Source organism: Nerophis lumbriciformis, linkage group LG18, assembly GCF_033978685.3.
Source record: "Nerophis lumbriciformis linkage group LG18, RoL_Nlum_v2.1, whole genome shotgun sequence".
Classification (NCBI taxonomy): domain Eukaryota; kingdom Metazoa; phylum Chordata; class Actinopteri; order Syngnathiformes; family Syngnathidae; genus Nerophis; species Nerophis lumbriciformis.
The window spans coordinates 29030804-29054000 of NC_084565.2; the positions used below are offsets into that span (position 1 = coordinate 29030804).

The window sequence follows — 23197 nt, forward strand, 5'->3', positions numbered from 1 at the left end:
TGTTGTGATGCCCCGCTGGATGCATTAAACAATGTAACACGGTTTTTCCAAAATAAATCAACTCAAGTTATGGAAAAAAAATGCCAACATGGCACTGCCATATTTATTATTGAGGGGGGTGTATATTGTAGCGTCTCGGAAGAGTTAGTGCTGCAAGGGGTTCTGGGTATTTGTTCTGTTGTGTTTATGTTGTGTTACAGTGCGGATGTTCTCCCGAAATGTGTTTGTCATTCTTGTTTGATGTGGGTTCACAGTGTGGCGCATATTTGTAACAGTGTTAAAGTTGTTTATACGGCCACCCTCAGTGTGACCTGTATGGCTGTTGACCAAGTATGCCTTGCATTCACTTGTGTGTGTGAAAAGCCGTAGATATTATGTGATTGGGCCGGCACGCAAAGGCAGTGCCTTTAAGGTTTATTGGCGCTCTGTACTTCTCCCTACGTCTGTGTACACAGCGGCGTTTTAAAAAGTCATACATTTTACTTTTTGAAACCGATACCGATAATTTCCGATATTACATTTTAAAGCATTTATCGGCCGATAATATCGGCAGTCCGATTTTATCGGACAACTCTAATTGTGATTGTTTGGTCCAATTCACCGTATTTTTGTTGTCGATTTTCATAACAAAAGCTAGTTTGCTTAGTTGTTGTTGTGCAGGAAAACCAATTGCTCTACTCGACACGGATGACCACATTATAATGTTTTTGGTTATATTTGTTAGTATCAAGAAAATATCCTTAATAGTAATAATAAACTACATGAATACATCTCTCGTAGACTCAACAGCATTTACTGAACCTTGATACTGCTATCAAACATTGCTGCACAACAGGGACATTTATAGCTAAATAATGATTAAAAACAACTGCAGACATGAATTGTAGATGAGACTAACATTTGCAGCAGAAAATGAACTGCAAACAAACTTATCCTTTTTCTCATTAGCGTCGCGATCGCAGCAGCACGGCACTCATTATGTCAATCAAATACGTTACTTAGCGATGCATGAATGAATCCAACTTTGTCTTTCAGATTAATGTTTAATTTGTGGACCCCTCCAGATGTGAAGACATGATGTGCCTCCAATATTTTCTTCTCTAAATACCGAAAGTGTCAAATGAAATGAGGTTGTAGTGAGCAGTAGCGTCTTGGTGATGATAAATGGTTTAAATCATTACAAAAAAATTAATTTAAAAGTGTATAAATACACTTCATCCTGTTTTAAATATTTTTTTCATGATTGCTTATATATTTGCCTCTAAACCTTTCAAAATATGCTCCAATCTGGGGCGGCATAGCTCGGTTGGTAGAGTGGCCGTGCCAGCAACTTGAGGGTTGCAGGTTCGATCCCCGCTTCCGCCATCCTAGTCACTGCCGTTGTGTCCTTGGGCAAGACACTTTACCCAACTGCTCCCAGTGCCACCCACACTGGTTTAAATGTAACTGAGATATTGGGTTTCACTATGTAAAGCGCTTTGAGTCACTAGAGAAAAAGCGCTATATAAATATAATTCACTTCACTTCACAATCTGCACTGATTCAGGTAAATAAACAGGATTCTAATAGGGCTCGAGACCGTCGCCTCAAACCCGGGTCACGTGATTGCAACCCAGCTATTGACTTTGTTTTACTTAAAACAGGTGTGCCTATTACGTCGATCGCGAGCTACCAGTCGATGGCGTAGGGTGTGTCAGTCGATCGCCAGCCAGGCATTAAAAAAATAGACCTAAAAACTAGCGATCATCAATCTTCACCAAGAAGTCACGGGTTAGGGTTAGGGTAGGGTTAGGGTTAGGATAAGTAAAAGTAAAATGTATCATTTTTTTATTTTTTTTATCATGTGAGCCAATACAAATGATCTGGCCAGAAATTTTACAAACAACACTGAGGAAGCAGCAACACTTATTATGAAAGGGAAACTACGTTTTTTTACATGTTCAAAGTAATTTTCTTAAATTTTTTGAAGTAAATCACTTGTTTAATATTAATATTATCACTATGACTCGTCATTGTCTTGTGCTTTATTCTTTAACAGCACCTGAGGGTCTTGTTAAAGTTAAAGTACCAATGATTGTCACGCACACACTAGGTGTGGTGAAATTTGTTCACCCCCTGGGAGGTGAGGTGAGGGGAGCAGTGAGCAGCAGCGGTGGCCGCGCCCGGGAATACTTTTTTTGGTGATTTAACCCCCAATTCCATCCTTGATGCTGAGTGCCAAGCAGGGAGGCAATGGGTCCCATTTTTATAGTCTTTGGTATGACTCGGCCGGGGTTTGAACTCACAACCTACCGATCTCTGGGCAGACACTCTAACCACTAGGCCACTGAGTAGGTGAGATGCTGTGAGCTCATTATTAAGAAAAAATGACCGACAGGAAGGCGAAAAACACTTTTTATTTCAACAGACTCTCGCGCCGTACCGGCCGTCAAAACTCCAAAGACCGACTGCGCAGTTCCTGTCTTCACAATAAAAGCCCTGCTTCATCCTGCCTGCGCTAACAAAATACATATATATATATATGTATATATATATAGGTTTATTTGAAATAGGGACAGATACAGAAACATAGATAACTGAAACAGTTATCCAATGTATGCATCATAGTGTTTGTAGCCAAAGCTAATTTACAACAACAACAACACAGATCTAACATTAAAATAGGAAAATAAAAAATAGAATAAGGCAAAGATGAGTCGATAATAATGATAATAGTAATAATACAGACAAAGTGCAAACTAGATAAAAGCCAATAATAATAAAAACACAGACAAAGTGCAGACTAGATAAAAACCAATTAGTAAAAATTAGTAAAAACTAAACATGGGAACACGATTGTTGCTCAACTAGCCACAATTTTGTTTGTTTTTTTGAAAGTGACAAGTGCAGGTGTACTTTTTTAAAGTGTCAGGTAGAGAGTTCCATAGTTGTGGTCCTTTTATATAAGCGTCTCAGCAAGCTGGCGTGCACAAGCTAGCAACCTACAGAGTTTACCACCAATGTATTTCTTGTAAAAAGTATAAAAAGGAGTATGGAAGCTGGACAAATAAGATGCCAAAAACCAACCACTTTCATGTGATATTGGACAGAAAGGAGGACTTTTTTTCTCCTCCATTTAAAAATGTGGAAGTTATCAGCACTACTGTCTGATTCCAATCAATGCAAGTCATCAGAATCAGGTAATACACCAACGTATATTCTTGTCTTCATGAAGGAAAGGTGTTAAACATGCTTGTATTATCAAAACACATTTAACTTGTTAACAAAAACGTCTCTTTCATAAATAAGTAAATGTAAATTATACATATTGCTGAATTTCCCCCAGGGATCAATAAAGTACTTTCCATTCTATTCTATTGTATATGAATGAGGTAGATCCCCTCGACTTGGTCAATTGAAAAGTAGCTCGCCTGCAGAAAAAGTGTGGGCACCCCTGGCTGTCAGGTTCAAACACTGATGACATCTATTAAACAGACGAGAAGCAAGGAATCATGCAGAGACAGAGTTAAATTTTGCTCAATTGAGGAGAGACATGTTTTGGGCTGTACTCTAGTTACTCTAGTTACAGATCCAAACAATGTTCTAAAGTCTAGCCCACGTGCTTCCTCTATTTCAGTGGTTCTTAACCTCGTTGGAGGTACCGAACCCCACCAGTTTCATATGCGCATTCACCGAACCCTTCTTTAGTGAAAAATAAAATGTTTTTTTTTTCAAATTCAAGACAAAGTTATATGTTTTTGGTAACACTTTAGTATGGGGAACATATTCTAAGTAACAAAGACTTTATTTAGAGTTATTTGGTTAGGGTTAGGGCCAGGGTTAGAGGGTTAGGGTTATAATATGGCCATGCCAAATAAGGCATGGCCATATTACTTATTAATGACTAGTTAAGAGCCAATATGTTACTAATTAATAATTAATAAGCAACTAATTAATTGTGAATATGTTCCCCATACTAAAGTGTTACCATGTTTTTTTACTGGTGCATAAAATGAAGCGTGTATGAACATCACCTTGTTCAAACAACAAAACCAACACAGTGCATAAACTCACAACAAATAACACACCTGCAAATCAGTCTGACTTCTGCTGTTGCCGTATCCGTAATACGCTGATAGGGAGAAGTTTTTATTTACACGATGAGTCGGGTGTGTCTTGACCTCCGCCGAACCCCTGAGCCCGACCCACCGAACCCCTAGGGTTCGATCGATCCCAGGTTAAGAACCACTGCTCTATTTATTTGGGAGGTCCCTGGTTACATCACTGAAGCTGTCGCTGAGGGAAGGGGGTAATCTCGACAGCTCCAGTTAGACACAATATATGATTATACAAAATGCAAATGTGCTGACAGTTGTGATATCGCCTTGACTCTGCTCTGTCTGCGTCCCGGTACTCGATGTTCGGCCTTGGCAGTCAGCAAGCCGATTCTGGAAACAAACACTGATACGAGACTTGCTTGCAATCTTTTGGATTGCCAGCTTTGCACAGACAAAGAAAAATACAATTTCAGCACAATTGATAATAACTATAGCAACGGCCCTTAAGCATAAGAGTTGTGTGATAACATATACATAATTATTCTAACACTGGCTTATTGTATGAAATAAAATAGAATAAGGAAAGAGTTTAAATATTGTGTTTATACTGGTAAACTATCAATAACCACTCACCATAAATACATTGAAAAATGTACAGTTAATTGACTGGTATAGGTATCGACCGATCTCTCTCATGGATGATCGGTATTGGAATCGGCGGCAAAAACCTTGATTGGAACATCCCTATAGGAACCAAAAGTATATTTGGATTTACAATAACTCTCACTTTTTGAGGCTCCACAGCCTGATTTGAGTTTGAACTTAAGACATCCATTTTCAGTTAAAGACGTTAAATCAGCCAAGAAAGACATGCAGTGTGGGGGTGTATCACGTCCATGTCACTCCTCAATGTGTCACTTGTGAAACTTACACTTCTCACTTGACACCGCACACCGGCGTCGAACACATTCCTCACATTTTTCTCCACTGTGGAAATCGAGAACTCCCACCGGGAGTGAAAGCGGGAAGTTTGAGTATGGGGTCGGTGGGGGGTGCTGGGACGGGCTCAATCTGCCTTGACGCTCACGGCTTCAATTTCCCCCATCTGTGATCCCCACCACGCACTAATGGGTGGGTGCAGGGGCTGGGGGTGGCTGTACATGACCACCCTCAGCATGGATGTGATCATGAGCGTGTTGAAGGGCTGGTGCCATCCAGACTAGGAAGGAGGTGTTGTCCTCCAGTGATTTAGTGAACGTCGTCACGCTGAACAAACACACGGCTGTTGCCTTTTCAAGTTAAAGGTCATGGCTGGAATTTAGCTGGAGGGAAAAAAATTTAAATTTATGGAAGAATATTGTGTTGACCTGGAAATTCTTAGCCATTGAGGTAATAGTTATTTATGATGACTGAATCAGAAGCAGTTGGACTTTTTTGACCACTCCTCTTGATAAAATTGGTGCAGTTCAGCTAAATGTGTTGGTTTTCTGACATGGACTTGTTTCTTCAGCATTGTCCACACGTTTAAGTCAGGACTTTGGAAAGGCCATTCTAAAACCTTAATTCTAGCCTGATTTAGCCATTCCTTTACCACTTTTGACGTGTGTTTGGGGTCATTTTCCTGTTGGAACACCAAACTACGCCCAAGACCCAACCTCCGGGCTGATGATTTTAGGTTGTCCTGAAGAATTTGGAGGTAATCCTCCTATTTCATTGTCCCATTTACTCTCTGTAAAGCACCAGTTCCATTGGCAGCAAAACAGGCCCAGAGTGTAATACTACCACCACCACCATGCTTGACGGTAGGAGTGGTGTTCCTGTGATTAAAGGCCTCTCCTTTTCTCCTCCAAACATATTGCTGGGTATTGTGGCCAAATAGTTCAATTTTAGTTTCATCTGACATCACATGCACAAAGATAAGACCTTCTGGAGGAAAGTTCTGCAGTCAAAAATTCAATCAGAAGCTTGTGGATGGCTACCAAATGCACCTTATTGCAGTGAAACTTGCCAAGGGACATGTAACCAAATATTAACATTGCTGTATGTATACTTTTGACCCAGCAGAATTGGTCACATTTTCAGTAGACCCATAATAAATTCATAAAAGAACCAAACTTCATGAAATGTTTTTTGTGACCAACAAGTATGTGCTCCAATCACTCTATCACAAAAAAATAAGAGTTGTAGAAATGATTGGAAACTCAAGACAGCCATGACATTATGTTCTTTACAAGTGTATGTAAACTTTTGACCACGACTGTATATAAAACCAAAAAGTGTCTCTCCCACCCTTTATGTGCTCTGTACATCAACCTCACATCAAACTATCACCCCATTTTTCCCCTATTGTGGTGACGTCTCTGTCACCACCGTCTGCTATAACTCCTCCTGTACTTTTTTCCATAATAAATATTGTCTGTTCAAGAACTTTGCTGACACTTTAACAATTATTTTAATTCTTTTTGTCTTGTTTTTTGCTTGTTCTGCACAGTATGCTAGAAAATGCCAATTTTAACCATACTTATTCCTGTAATTGCTGACTCCTGTGCTGTCTTTGTATGGATGTTCTCATTCCTTTGCATTACCTTTCCCTGTTTCTGTACTTTAACTTCATCTACATATGTGATATTTCGCTCTACTTTAATTTTCTGAACTTCTGCCTTTTGTTTTCTGACTACACAAGATAGGGCTGGTTTGTAAGGTGTATCGATATATTTCTAAACAAGATATGAATTAAGAAAATATCGTAATATCGTTGTAATTTAAAGTATTTCACGTTAAAACACTGTATAAGAACATCCATGATTGGTCGGTTGTTTACTACGATGAGTAGGGATGATGTTTGATAAGAAATTATCGAGTTCGAGCCCATTATGGAGTCCTTTTATCGAACCGATTCCTTATCGATTCTCTTATCGAGTCCAGATAGGTTGTTGTATATGGAAAAAAACACAATATTTTGGCTCACTTTTATTTTATAAGAAAAAAATAAAATAAATATTGACTGTTACCCCCCTAAAATAATAAAATAAATAAATATTGACTGTTGTTACCCAAAGTATATTAAGTGGTATTTTCAGAAAAACAAATATATACAGTAACACAACAACAACCTGTCTCTGTGATCACTATAGATGTATAAATAATAATATAGTGTTAAATAAAATCAGTCCCTTGGGCACAAAACTGAAAATAATACAGCTCTCCAAAAAGTGCACTTCTGCTGCTATTGGAACATACTAACTACACACACAGGCAGACAGCTAACAAACAACCCAAGACGTCTAATAAAGTTCCAAAGCAGATTCATCCATTTAGGCTCTTTATTGTTGTTGATCTGGCTTTGTCTTTTCCTATCTTTACTTTTGTCTTGCACTGGACTGTTTTTTTTTTTTTTAAAACTGAAATGCACACAATGACAAATGTATAAGCTATAAATGGGTTGTACTTGCATAGCGCTTTTCTACCTTCAAGGTACTCAAAGCGCTTTGACACTACTTCCACATTTACCCATTCACACACACATTCACACACTGATGGAGGGAGCTGCCTTGCAAGGCGCTAACCAGCACCCATCAGGAGCAAGGGTGAAGTGTCTTGCTCAGGACACAACGGACATGACGAGGTTGGTACTAGGTGGGGATTGAACCAGTGACCCTCGGGTTGCGCACGGCCACTCTATGTAATTCAATTAATATACTGAAATGTAATACACAATATGTAAATATTCGCTTCACACAAATATACAGTACTATCATCAAACAAATACTTCTGAGTGTTGAAACTATTTCGATGGTGGAAATACACGACTGGCAGCCATTTTAAGTCCTCTAAACATCCATTGAAACAGCGCACAAAAATCGTTTTTCAATAAACATCTTACTAACAAATTTACCACTTTCCACCTTAATATTGAGTTACATAAGCAAGTTAAACACTTTACTTACAGACTTATCTTTTCCAAGGCTTGTAAGAGCTAACACAACTTGTCTACTTCTCAATTGTCTCATGAACTGGACTAACATCGTCAACCCGGAAGTGCCCAAACTATTGACGCGTAGTATTTTCATATCGCCACAAGGTGTCAGTAAGAGTCTACAATCAAATGGGCATAACATTGCTCATTTGGGATTTGTTCCCAGGGATTCGAATAAAGAACCAACTTTACTATAGTGGCCTCGATAACGGGAACCGGTTCTCAAAAAGGGATTTGAGTCCATTGAATCGCTACTATTCTTATCGAACAACCGGGAGAATCGGTTTTCGAACATCATCCCTAATGATGAGTCACGATTGGTTGAGATCAAGGCAAAACATTAGGGACAGGCCAATCAGAGGCAAGATAGGGCGGGTCATGGAACCAGGAAGGGAAATCACAACAGACATCCCAAATGACGACCAGAGAGTCGAAGAAGAGAAGAGGGAATATTCTAGCGGGCAATTTATATATTAAAAAAACTAGTGGAAGATGGCAGAGGGATTCTCTTCTTTAGATTTTTCTTTTAGCGATGTAGACCACGTCCAGGAAACCCACAATGCGTCTACTTGGTCACATTTGGACAAATGTATGCGTCTGGATAAAACATTCATTTGAGTTATTTACCATGTAAGCACAAATCAAAACTGTTCTCCAGTTGCCAAGCCGGGCATATTTCGCACGAGAAATGCTGCCAAAAATGTATGCCGAAGTGAGGAAGATCATAGCCGCACAATGAAGTCAAGTCACTTACCTGGCGCTGACCAGAACCGTACGTGTGTGACAGTCCATTACATCGTCGACTGGGAATTAAAAAGTGCCTGCCTGCAAAATTATTTTTTATCTGAGTTTGATACATTTTGTATTATTTGCACAGCTATGTTATTTATTTTACGTAGAAATGATATTTTTCTATTTTATTTATGTTATGTAATTCTGTGCTATTTAAAGGGGAACATTATCACAATTTCAGAAGGGTTAAAACCATTAAAAATCGGTTTCCAGTGGCTTATTTTATTTTTCGAAGTTTTTTTCAAAATTTTACCCATCACACAATATCCCTAAAAAAAGCTTCAAAGTGCCTGATTTTAACCATCGTTATATACACCCGTCCATTTTCCTGTGACGTCACATAGTGATGCCAACACAAACAAACATGGCGGAAAGAACAGCAAGCTATAGCGACATTAGCTCGGATTCAGACTCGGATTTCAGCGGCTTAAGCGATTCAACAGATTACGCATGTATTGAAACAGATGGTTGTAGTGTGGAGGCAGGTAGCGAAAACGAAATTGAAGAAGAAACTGAAGCTATTGAGCCATATCAGTTTGAACCGTATGCAAGCGAAACCGACAAAAACCACACGACAGCCAGCGACACGGGAGAAAGCGAGGACGAATTCGGCGATCGCCTTCCAACCAACGATTGGTATGTGTTTGTTTGGCATTAAAGGAAACTAACAACTATGAACTAGGTTTACAGCATATGAAATACATTTGGCAACAACATGCACTTTGAGAGTGCAGACAGCCCAATTTTCATCAATTAATATATTCTGTAGACATACCCTCATCCGCTATCTTTTCCTGAAAGCTGATCTGTCCAGTTTTGGAGTTGATGTCAGCAGGCCAGGGAAGCTAGGGTCGATATTCTTCTCTTGATCATCTTCGGTGGCATAAGGGACGGTGTGAGCCAAGACATCCAGGGGGTTTAGCTCGCTCGTCTGCGGGAACAGACTGCCGCCATTGCTTGCCGTGCTACCGAGGTCTTTTGTCCCTGAATTGCTCACACACTCCGGCAGATTCAATGAGGGTCTGGCGGCAGATTTCTTTGACTTTATCGTTGGAAATGCATCTGCTTTGAGTGTCGCAGGATATCCACACATTCTTGCCATCTCTGTCGTAGCATAGCTTTTGTCGGTAAAGTGTGCGGAACAAACATCCAATTTCTTGCCACTTTCGCATCTTTGGGCCACTGGTGCAACTTGAATCCGTCCCTGTTCGTGTTGTTACACCCTCCGACAACACACCGACGAGGCATGATGTCTCCAAGGTACGGAAAACAGTCGAAAAAACGGAAAATAACAGAGCTGATTTGACTCGGTGTTTGAGAAAATGGCGGATTGTCATCACTCCGAGAGCGAATAATAGAAAGACGTTTAATTCGCCAAAATTTTCACCCATTTAGAGTTCGGAAATCGGTTAGAAAAATATATGGTCTTTTTTCTGCAACATCAAGGTATATATTGACGCTTACATAGGTCTGGTGATAATGTTCCCCTTTAAACAGTTTATTTTCTGTGCTGTTAATACCCATCTTGACTAACTGGCTTAATAAAAGTGTTTACAGTACACTTGTCATTCACTTCAATTTCACTTAATCTCGCTCAAAAATGAGTATCTTTATATGTATGCTTTCACCAGAAAATATATCCAGATATATATCAAATATGGAGTTTAAGTAAGAATATATATTCGTCCATATCGCCCAGCCCTATACACAACGCCATAAACTGCTGAATGACTTCGCCCACAGTGACATGGGGTCCACATTCTCCATGGTCCTGTTCTCCTCCACACCTTTCAAAATGTGGTTTAGCGCTACATACTCTGGCTTTGTGTTCATATCTTTGACAAATTGAACACCCTGTCGGCGGTGGAACTTACAGTCTAACATAATAGCTCCCATAACCTATCATAATGCGTCTTGGCAATACTTCTCCCCTGAAACGCAACAACAATGACTCACTTTCTGTTGTTTTCTTCTCTCTAAACACAAACAGTCTCTTAATTTCAGTGACATGTCCTTCTTCTTTTTCCTCCTTTATTTCCTCCAGTTTGGCTTGTACAGGGATTCCTGTCACCACACCTCTAGTTCTTCTCCCTTCACCCTCAATCGTGCTTTCTATCCCCTCCTTTCAAAATATCTTTTAAGATTCATTGCTCTAGTTCTCCGCTTTGCATTTTTACATTTTATCAGTAGATTTCCATCTCTTAGAACTTTCACCATTTCAACTTCTCCTATTTTCTTATTCACTCCGTTAGTGTCACTTGGCTTCATGTTGAAAAATATACTTCAAATTTTCGTCATCTTTTTCCTGGCATCTCCTTCCATATTTCCCTCGCACGCCCTTTCCATATTTGCTCTTTTTTCGTGACTTCCTATACATTTTCTTCTACTTTCCATCTCTTCCGACTCCATTGTTGCAACCTTCCCCAACTTTAACTTAAAAACAATGCTACCGTACAGTCTTATACCCTACAAGCTTTATAACCTTATAGCCTTATAACCCGGTGCGCCTTATGTGCGGAATAATTCTGGTTGTGCTCACCAACCTCCAAGCAATTCTATTTGGTACATGGTGAAATGATAAGTGTGACCAGTAGATGGCAGTCACACATAAGAGATACGTGTAGACTGCAATATGATGCCAGTAAACAACACCAAAACTGTAAATGTTCCATTGAAAATAAAGAACATTACACACGCCACTCAAAAATCTGTCAAAATGTTTTAGTGTGACTTTGAAGCCGCACCGCTTGATGGATTGCCGGCGCATTACGGCTACCGTAGTCAGACGTACTGTGCTTCAACATACGCCTATTAATATGGTGTGTGTATAAGGATTGCAAAATCGCACCCATTAGCAGACATATTATCCGGCGTTTTGTTTTGCAATATTATGCAAAATCAACTTTTCTTACCTTCTGGTACCTGCTGATGTGTATTTGGGATCCGCATAAATCCTGAAAATGTAGTCCGTGCCAACACCATAGTCCAGTGGTTCTCAACCTTTTTTCAGTGACGTACCCCCTGTGAACATTTTTTTAATTCAAGTACCCCCTAATCAGAGCAAAGCATTTTTGGTTGAAAAAAAGAGACAAAGAAGTCAATTACAGCACTATGTCATCAGTTTCTGATTTATTATATTGTATAACAGTGCAAAATATTGCTCATTTGTAGTGGTCTTTATTGAACTATTTGTGAAAAAAATATATAAAAATAACTAAAAACTTGTTGAAAAATAAACAAGCGATTCAATTAAAATAAAGATTTCTACACATAGAAGTAATCATAAACTTAAAGTGCCCTCTTTGGGGATTGTAATAGAGATCCATCTGAATTCGTGAACTTAATTCTAAACATTTCTTCACAAAAAAATAAATCTTTAACATCAATATTTATGGAACATGTCCACAAAAAATCTAGCTGTCAACACTGAATATTGCATTGTTGCATTTCTTTTCACAGTTCTTTTTGACAGACATTTTAGTGAGGGTCAAACCATCATGGCATAGGGGAAACTCTGGGTTTATGGTAATGAATGGAATATCCTTCTTGATTTGATGTTCAGTTTATGAACTTACATTCACATTTTGTTGAAGTATTATTCAATAAATATATTTATAAAGGATTTTTGAATTGTTGCTATTTTTAGAATATTTTAAAAAAAAAATCTCACGTACCCCTTGACATACCTTCAAGTACTCCCAGGGGTACACGTACCCCCATTTGAGAACCACTGCCAGTCTTTTTCTCTATCTTCTTGTTATGTGACATTCATCCTCTGCTGTTGCCATTTCTAATACAAAGTAGTGTAAAGTTCTTACTTATATCTGTCAGTAAACTCGCCATGAAAGCGCTAAAACATACCGGTGTAGTGAGTTTACATTATTTAGCCGAGGAACTTTAGTTATTAGAGAGTTCCGGTCGGACGAAATTTCCAGCCTTGTTGTTGTTTCCGGATGACGTCATGCTGAAGACATGCTGCTCCGTTATTAATTTAAGTAAAGTGAATGTCATTAAAACAGTTAGCTCCATCTTTTGACGCTTCTTCCACTCCCGTCCTTGCACGCTACACCACTACAACAAAGATGACGGGGAGAAGACGCTGCCGAAGGTGAGCCACGTAAATTAGACCGCCCACAAAAAGGCGCATTCGGAAGCGACTGTCAGAAAGCGGCTTGAAGATGATCTGTAAAACATCATCAAGGCAACATTTTGACCAAAGAACCACCATTACATGTTATGTAGACCACAGGGAAGTGTTTTCCATTTAGAAAAAAAAAAAAATATTATGACTTCTTTAATGCGCCTTATAATGAGGTGCGCCTTTTGCATGAAAATAGACCTGAATGGACCCGCTCATCGACAGTGCACCTTATTATCCGGTGCGCAAAATACAGTATTAGTTTTTGTCTATTTAAAACACTTCTTTGAGCCGTTGGATTAGAGAGGTTCTCTACAATCTAAAACTGGAAAAACGTAGGTTTTCGCTAAAAGGCTCGGCTCAAGCGTTTGAATTCTCATGGAGTCCTTTCTTGCTGTATGTCAACTCTCTTGACTTATGCCCAGACGCAGATGAGGAATAACCTCCCTTTTATTTATTATTATTATTATATATTTTTTATTTATTTTTTATTTTTTTTATTTATTTATTTATTTATTATCTCTTTCTCCTTTCAGCCTGTTTGTTTGTCTCTGGCCTCGTATGTGTGTGTGTGTGAGAATGTGTATGTCTTTGTCGTCTTACTTGTTATATGATTGTGCCATATGCCCCTTGTTGGTGTGACCTGAGTGGGGTGGGTGGGAGGGTGGGTGGGTGGTTTGGGTTTTAAGGGAAAGGGTGTGAATAATTTACTGACTTTAAAATTGTACTGTTTCGACTTGCACTTTTTTCTGTCTATTTGAAAATGCCAATAAAAAAAGTTGGATTAAAACACTTCTTTGTGGTCTACATCAGTGGTCCCCAACCACCGGGCCACGGCCCGGTACCGGTCCGTGAACCGATTGGTACCGGGCCGCACAAGAAAAAAAAAATAAGAAAAAAATAATGTTTATTTTTATTTTTTATTTATTAAATCAACATAAAAAACACAATATATACATTATATATCAATATAGATCAATACAGTCTGCAGGTATACAGTCCGTAAGCACACATGATTGTATTTCTTTGACAAAAAAAACCCCAACCCGAAACCAACAGCAACTCAGCCACCAAGTGGTAGGCCACGTAAACTGACAGAGAGGGGTCAGCGGATGCTGAAGCACATAGTGCAAAGATGTCGCCGACTTTCTGCACAGTCAGTTGCTACACCGCTCCAAACTTCATGTGACCTTCCAATTAGCCTACGTACAGTACGCAGAGAGCTTCATGGAATGAGTTTCCATGGCCGAGCAGCTGTATCTAAGCCATACATCACCAAGTCCAATGCAAAGCGTGGGATGCAGTGGTGTAAAGCACGTCGCCACTGGACTCTAGAGCAGTGGAGACGCAACAGCAACTCAACCACCAAGTGGTAGGCCACGTAAACTGACAGAGAGGTGTCAGCGGATGCTGAAGCGCATAGTGCAAAGACTTTCTGCACAGTCAGTTGCTACAGAGCTCCAAACTTCATGTCACCTTCCAATTAGCCCACATACAGTACGCAGAGAGCTTCATGGAATGGGTTTTCATGGCCAACCAGCTGCATCTAAGTCATGCAAAGTGTGGGATGCAGTGGTGTAAAACACGTCGCCACTGGACTCTAGAGCAGTGGAGACGGCTTCTCTGGAGTGATGAATCACGCTTTTCCATCTGGCAATCTGATGGACAAGTCTGGGTTTGGAGGTTGCCAGGAGAACGCTACATTTCGGATTGCATTGTGCCGAGTGTGAAATTTGGTGGAGGAGGAATTATGGTGTGGAGTTGTTTTTCAGGAGTTGGGCTTGGCCCATTAGTTGCAGTGAAAGGAACTTTGAAAGCTCCAGAATACCAAAACATTTTGGACAATTCCATGCTCCCAACCTTGTGGGAACAGTTTGGAGCGGGCCCCTTCCTCTTCCAACATGACTGTGCACCAGTGCACAAAGCAAGGTCCATAAAGACATGGATGACAGAGTCTGGTGTGGATGAACTTGACTGGCCTGCACAGAGTCCTAACCTGAACCCGATAGAACACCTTGAACGGAGACTGAGAGCCAGGCCTTCTCGACCAGCATCAGTGTGTGACCTCACCAATGCGCTTTTGGAAGAATGGTGGAAAATTCCTATAAACACACTCCGCAACCTTGTGGACAGCCTTCCCAGAAGAGTTGAAGCTGTAATAGCTGCAAAAGGTGGACTGACATCATATTGAACCCTATTGGTAAGGAATGGGATGGCACTTCAAGTTCATATGTGAGTCAAGGCAGGTGGCCAAATACTTTTGGCAATATAGTGTATCTCCGCCATGCCTCCAAGGTTTGATTTCACTAAATTCCCAAAACAGGTACCATAGGTAAAAAAAAAAAAAAAATGTTAATGGTTTTGCATAATAGCTCCACTTTAGTAAACATTCTCCTTACTGTGGCCTACATGCAGAGAAGTAAACAGCCAAAGTAAATAGTATTCTTTGTCACTGAAATGATGTGAATAATAATGGTTATTCATTCATTACTGTCATATCTCTCAGTACAGCATCAACATACACTGCTGCCCTGCAGCAAAGGCGTCCGACATAATAACATGGGTTTATTGTCGGTACATCGTAATGCAAATTTCACGCCAGAGGTTTCGTAGGTTTAGCACCCTCGAACACGAACACACTGACAGTCATTCGTCTTTATTAGACACTGTTGACGGGCGTGGCGCTGCGTGACTTTTCATTTTAAAAGCACGCTTGATTTTTTTTTTTTTTTTTTTTGTCATCTGACTCGATCTGCTTTGAAGTGTCACGGCGAAGAAATTAGCTTTCAATATGCCGTTTGTTTTAAGATCCCCGGGCTGGTTTGGATTACAGTCTGTCAATCAGCGTGTGTGTGTGTGTGTGTGTGTGTGTGTGTGTGTGTGTGTGTGTGTGTGTGTGTGTGTGTGTGTGTGCACGCGTATACACACTTTAAGTCTCGACAGGCCGCATTCAGACTCTCTCAGTTTGACTGACAGCGTTAATGGTGAAATAATTCCACACATCAGGCGAGTGAAAAGCTTCATTTCACCGAGCTGTTTAGATAATCACTCTGCAAAAAACGAAGGCACTTTTTCACCCTGTCACCACAGTTGACTGATCAAGACTTTTTGTTTTTGTTTTTCTGCCCCCCCCCCTTCAGGACGAATGCCGAAATTTCATGAAGGTGCTTCTCAGCAGGCGCGGGGGCTTGTTTGTGTGCGGCACCAACGCCTTCAACCCGCTCTGCGCCAACTACACCGTAAGTCTATACACACACACACAGGTTATCATTTGGAATGGGGACCAAGTTTTTGATCATCACTTGCGGGGACCACCTTTTCTACAGGTTGTGGAGGCATTAAAAAAATGAGGTAAAATGGCCACTGCCCAGTTACCTCATACACGTCTTTAAATCTCTGGATTGATGCAGTAATGTGCTGATCATTCTTACTGGGGACCCTGGGGAAAATAGAGTTAATATGGTTCATGGGGACCAAATTGAAATAATTTTGCATAATTCACACAAATTTGTACGTGACTACTGAGGACCATTTAAAAAAATACTAATAATAATAAAAATAAAAAAAAGTTCAAATTAAAGGCCTACTGAAATGCGATTTTCTTATTTAAAAGGGGATAGCAGGTCCATTCTATGTGTCATACTTGATCATTTTGTGATATTGCCATATTTTTGCTGAAAGGATTTAGTAGAGAACATCAACGATAAAGTTTGCAACTTTTGGTCGCTGATAAAAAAGCCTTGCCTGTACCGGAAGTAGCAGACGAGTAGAGTGACGTCACAGGTTGTGGAGCTCCTCACATCTGCACAATGTTTACAATCATGGCCACCAGCAGCGAGAGCGATTCGGACCGAGAAAGCGACAATTTCCCCATTAATTTGAGCGAGGATGAAAGATTTGTGGATGAGGAAAGTGAGAGTGAAGGACTAGAGGGCAGTGGGAGCGATTCAGATAGGGAAGATGCTGTTAGAGGCGGGTGGGACCTGATATTCAGCTGGGAATGACTAAAACAGTAAATAAACACAAGACATATATACTCTATTAGCCACAACACAACCAGGCTTATATTTAATATGCCACTAATTAATCCCGCATAACAAACACCTCCCCCCTCCCGTCCATATAACCCGCCAATACAACTCAAACACCTGCACAACACACTCAATCCCACAGCCCAAAGTACCGTTCACCTCCCCAAAGTTCATACAGCACATATATTTCCCCAAAGTCCCCAAAGTTACGTACGTGACATGCACATAGCGGCACGCACGTACGGGCAAGCGATCAAATGTTTGGAAGCTGCAGCTGCATGCGTACTCACGGTACTGCGTCTGCGTATCCAACTCAAAGTCCTCCTGGTAAGAGTCTCTGTTGTCCCAGTTCTCCACAGGCCAATGGTAAAGCTTGACTGTCATCTTCCGGGAATGTAAACAATGAAACACCGGCTGTGTTTGTGTTGCTGCAGTCGGCCGCAATACACCGCTTCCCACCTACAGCTTTCTTCTTTGCTGTCTCCATTGTTCATTGAACAAATTGCAAAAGATTCACCAACACAGATGTCCAGAATATTGTGGAATTTTGCGATGAAAACAGACGACTTAATAGCTGGCCACCATGCTGTCCCAAAATGTCCTCTACAATCCGTGACGTCACGCGCTGACGTCATCATACCGAGACGTTTTCAGCAGGATATTTCGCGCGAAATTTAAAATTGCACTTTAGTAAGCTAACCCGGCTGTATTGGCATTTGTTGCAATGTTAAGATTTCATCATTGATATATAAACTATCAGACTGCGTGGTCGGTAGTAGTGGGTTTCAGTAGGCCTTTAAATATGACATGATCCTCAGAATGCAGCACTACAGCTGTCCTCTTATAGGAAGTTTCACCACTTAAATGTTAAAGCAAATCTTATAACCAAAGCTTAAAAATCACTTAGGCATCTTCAGAATGGATCTGACTATCATTTAAAAAGGTTTCCCTTTCGGAGACCTGTTTAAAGGTGACTGTAAACAGAGTGATGTCCCCATTAAGTAAGCATTGCCAGAACACACACACACACACACACACACACACACACACACACACACACACACACACACACACACACACACACACACACAATGTGAATGTATTTCCCAGGTGCTTCCACACCACAATTAGTACGCTTGCTCAGGTGCAAATGTGCATTGTTTGCGTAGTGCCTGTGGCCACCTTGACATTTTTCCTGCCTGAGAGTTAATTTTTTTTTATCCTCCGAGCTGTCAGGCAGTTCAATTCACACGTGTTCTGCAAAAAAATAAAATAAAATAAAATAAAATACACCCTTCATAGTTAAACTAGTCATTTGTATTTTGGGCTCCCTCTGCTGCTATACCGTGTCAAGCTCCGCCGGAGGGTTTTTTGAGTGGGTGGAGCGAGCTGGCGTACGCTGCAGAGTAATAAATAGTCAATGTAATATTACTTTCAGTTCATTACTTTCATTCATCCAGGTCATTGCACGAACCCCAAAACCAGTGAAGTTGGCACGTTGTGTAAATCGTAAATAAAAACCGAATACAATGATTTGCAAATCCTATATTCAATTGAATAGACTGCAAAGACAAGATACTTATTGTTCGAACTGGAAAACTTTATTTTTTGCAAATATTAGCTCATTTGGAATTTGGTGCCTGCAACATGTTTCAAAAAAGCTGGCACAAGTGGCAAAAAAGACTGGAAAAGTTGAGGGATGCTCATCAAACACTTGTTTGGAACATCCCACAGGTGAACAGGATAATTGGAAACAGGTGGGTGCCATGATTGGCTATAAAAGCAGCTTCCATGAAATGCTCAGTCATTCACGAACAAGGATGGGGCGAGGGTCACCACTTTGTCAACAAATGCGTGAGCAAATTGTCTAAGGACAACATTTCTCAACGAGCTATTGCAAGGAATTTAGGGATTTCACCATCTACGGTCCATAATATCATCAAAAGGTTCAGAGAATCTGGAGAAATCACTGCACGTAAGCGATGATGTTATGGACCTTCGATCCCTCAGGCGATACTGCATCAAAAAGCGACATCGGTGTGTAAAGGATATCACCACATGGGCTCAGGATCACTTCAGAAAACCACTGTCAGTAACTACAGTTAGTCGCTACATCTGTAAGTGCAAGTTAAAACTCCACTATGCAAAGCGAAAGCCATTTATCAACAACACCCAGAAACGCCGCCGGCTTCGCTGGGCCTGAGCTCATCTACGATGGACTGATGCAAAGTGGAAAAGCGTTCTGTGGTCTGACGAGTCCACATTTCAAATTGTTTTTGAGAAACTGTGGACATCGTGTCCTCCGGAACAAAGAGGAAAAGAACCATCCGGATTGTTCTAGGGGCAAAGTTCAAAAGCCAGCATCTGTGATGGTATGGGGGTGTATTAGTGCCCAAGGCATGGGTAACTTACACATCTGTGAAGGCACCATTAATGCTGAAAGTTACAAGTTTTGGAGCAACATATGTTGCCATCCAAGCAACGTTATCATGGACGCCCCTGCTTATTTCAGCAAAACAATGCCAAGCCACGTGTTACAACAGCGTGGCTTCGTAGTAAAAGAGTGTGGTCCAGACCTGTCTCCCATTGAAAATGTGTGGCGCATTATGAAGCCTAAAATACCACAACGGAGACCCCGGACTGTTGAACAACTTAAGCTGTACATCAAGCAGGAATGGGAAAGAATTCTACCTGAAAAGCTTAAAAAATTGATCTCCTCAGTTTCCAAACGTTTACTGAGTGTTGTTAAAAGGAAAGGCCATGTAACACAGTGGTAAAAATGCCCTTGTCCCAACTTTTTTGCAATGTGTTGCTGCCATTAAATTCTAAGTTAATGATTATTTGCAACAAAAAAATATGTTTCTCAGTTCGAACATTAAATATCTTGTCTTTGCAGTCTATTCAATTGAATGTACGTTGAAAAGGATTCGCAAATCATTGCACATTCCTTTTGTCATGCTTTTACCTTCAGCGTTTTGCTATGTTGTCAAACAAGCAGGAGACATTCACCACTTTTTATGGGCATTTTAGAAGCAGCTGTTCAGTGCATCTACATTGACAACCCCTCTTTTTTTCTTTTTCTTTTTTTTTTTTACCGCTGAAGGTGCATGGGAGGTAGGCTGCACTACTGTGCTCAAGATTGCAAAAAATGCATACCTTCAATAAGTTTTCACAATGAATGTCATTAGGGAAATTAAATGAAATCAAGACATCAATTGAATTTGTTTTAATGAGCCGCTTAAGTCATGTAGCAGCTATGAAATTATAAAACGATGTTGCTGAATAGACGGTGTGTGCAATATTTTTTTATTTCCGACCGTCCAATTATGTTGCACTCGTCCTCGGTCTTTTGTTTGCCACTGGCGACTGTTTACGTTTATGTTCTAGGCCGGGGGTCAGCAACCGGCTGCTCTGGAGCCGCATGCGGCTCTTTAGCGCCGCACTAGTGGCTCCCTGGAGCATTTTTAAAAAAGGATTGAAAATTAGGATGTTTTTTGTTTGAGGACAAACATGACACAAATCTTCCCAATTGTTAGAGAGCCCACTGTTTAATATGTTTGTGTGTATGCTTCACTGAGTATTTGGTGAACATCCTTTTGTCCTACTAATTTCAGCGGTTCTTGAACTCACCATAGTGTGGACTGTGACACGACAGTTTGTTTACATGTCAAATCTTCCACTCCTTCTTTGTCTCATTTTGTTCACCAAACGTTTTATACTGGGCGTGAATGCACAAAGGTGCGCTTTGTTGATGTTATTGACTTGTTGGAGTGCTAATCAGGCATATTTGGTCAGTGCATGACTGCAAGCTAATCAATGCTGACATGCTATTTAGGCTCGCTGTATGTACATATTGCATCATTATGCCTCATGTATAGGTATGTTTGAGCTCATTTAATATCCTTTACTTGTATCCCCTTTTTATATAACTTAGTTTTGCATGTCTCATGACACATTATCTGTATGTAATATTGGCCGCATTTCTGATAGTTGTTTGTGTGCCATGTTGTTCCAGACCACAGCAAACATCACATAGCTTGCCAAAGATTGTAATAAATCTATTAAAAGAAGACAACCTTAACTTGGCCATTAAAAGTCAGTAATTTCCAGGAGTTCTCACCTTCTGAGTAGCCTCTGATTTACTAATGGTGTCTAATGTTGTAAAAATGTGTAGAATAAATATTGAATTTCAACATTTCTGTCAACGAAGATTTGCTTCAGCCTGTGACACATAGTCATTTTGATAGTAGGCTACTATAGCTAATATAGACACTTACATCATGTGTTGCCTTCATTATAACACTTATATACGGCTTTTCATTCCAGACAGATTTGTTTTTGTATTTGGTCCAATGGGTCGTCGACCCCTGTTCTAGGCTATGATCATTTAACTTGTGTACTATCGTACACTTCACCCACACTCCTGGCGACAATCGCTCTGTTTTTTGGCGTGGTTTTTGGAATAAAAAAGTAATTTTCAGCTCCAAGCTACTTTCTGCCGTTCACCCTGCATCTTGGAGACACAACCCTCGCAGCAGTGCGACCCAGGCGTGACATTGCGTCTGTTAAAGTGAGCAGAATATGGCGTGCAATCCATTTTGTGTATCAGTCTTCATGAGCTGGTAATCAAAAAGCCCACAATACTGGGAGGAGAAGATGCAAATATTAACATCAAATTTGATTCATCAACACTCATCACTGTTTTTCGAGCACAATTTTGCGATTTATTTAGCCGGGCACAAAATGGGCGGATGAAACCTTGGTACACAGTGACAAGGTTTGCACAACAAAGCACATATACCGTATTTTTCGGAGTATAAGTCGCACCTGCCGAAAATGCATGATAAAGAAGGAAAAAAACATTATGCAACTTTCATAAACTATGAAAAAAAACTGCGACTTATAGTCCGAAAAAGCACAACACTATATTGCCAAAAGTATTTGGCCACCTGCTTTTACTCACATATGAACTAAAAGTGCCATTCTAAGGAATTGTCCAACATGTTTTGGTATCCTGGAGCATTCAAAGTTCCTTTCACTGGAACTAAGGGGCCAAGCCCAACTCCTGAAAAACCAACCCCACACCATAATTCCTCCTCCACCAAATTTCACACTCGGCACAATGCGGTCCGAAATGTAGCGTTCTCCTGGCAACCTCCAAACCCAGACTGATCCATCAGATTGCCAAATGGAAAAGCGTGAATTCATCACTCCAAAGAAGGCGTCTCCACTGCTCTAGAGTCCAGTGGACTTGGTGATGTATGGCTTAGATAAAGCTGCTCGGCCATGGAAACCCATTCCACGAAGCTCTCTGCGTACTGTACGTGGGCTAATTGGAAGGTCACATGACGTTTGGGGCTCTGTAGCAACTGACTGTGCAGAAAATCTTTGCACTATTCGCTTCAGCATCCACTGACCCCTCTCTGTCAGTTTACGTGGCCTACCACTTGGTGGCTGAGTTGCTGTTGTTCCCAAACTATTCACTTTTCTTGTAATAAAGTTGACTTTGGAATATTTAGGAGCGAGGGAATTTCACGACTGGATTGGTTGCACAGGTGGCATCCTATGACAGTTCCACGCTGGAAATCACTGAGCGCGGCCCATTCTTTCACAAATGTTTGTAGAAACAGTCTCCATGCCTAAGTGCTTGATTTTATACACCTGCCAAGTGATTAGGACATCTGATTGTCATCATTTAGATGGGTGGCCAAATACTTTTGGCAATATAGTGCATATTCGTTTCTATTGGCGGGTAAAAATGACGAGATTCCGCTGTATTTCAAAGATGATAACACAACATGAAATGTGTCGCTATGGGGTCACCATGGCAACAAGACTTGCTTGGACAAAGTACCTAGTCATGCCTCAACCTTTGCAGTCTTTCACATATGTTGAGAGAGGGACGACAAAGTGCACAAAAAAACGAAACATCTCACTCTGCCAGGGTGAATATGTGCTTCATTTGTGTCTGTGTTAAGAAAGCAAAAACTGAAGGGGGGAAAAAAAACATTGAAAGTCAACAAAGGTCCCAGCTAACAATCGTGGACTGACCTGACTCCACCAATTTGGCCTTTAATTATTTCCTTCTCCGGCCATTTGTCAAACACTCTTACAACCGAAGCGGCGGCAGCATTAAGCCTCGATCCATCGCCGTGCTGCTAAACTCACTCCCTTCCTCCCAAAGCTACCTCTCGTTCCGCTCAATTGCTGCTTCAAACAACAT

The 23197-nt window shown here is 40.6% G+C and overlaps 1 protein-coding gene across 1 annotated transcript in view; it reads left to right on the forward strand.

The window, feature by feature from the left end:
• Positions 1-23197, forward strand: part of sema6bb (sema domain, transmembrane domain (TM), and cytoplasmic domain, (semaphorin) 6Bb) — a 484419-nt gene that overhangs the window by 324191 nt on the left and 137031 nt on the right. Inside the window, exon 8 of the mRNA XM_061977961.1 lies at positions 16084-16182. Coding sequence (XP_061833945.1) covers positions 16084-16182 — 99 coding nt within the window. The remainder of the gene's footprint in view (positions 1-16083; positions 16183-23197) is intronic.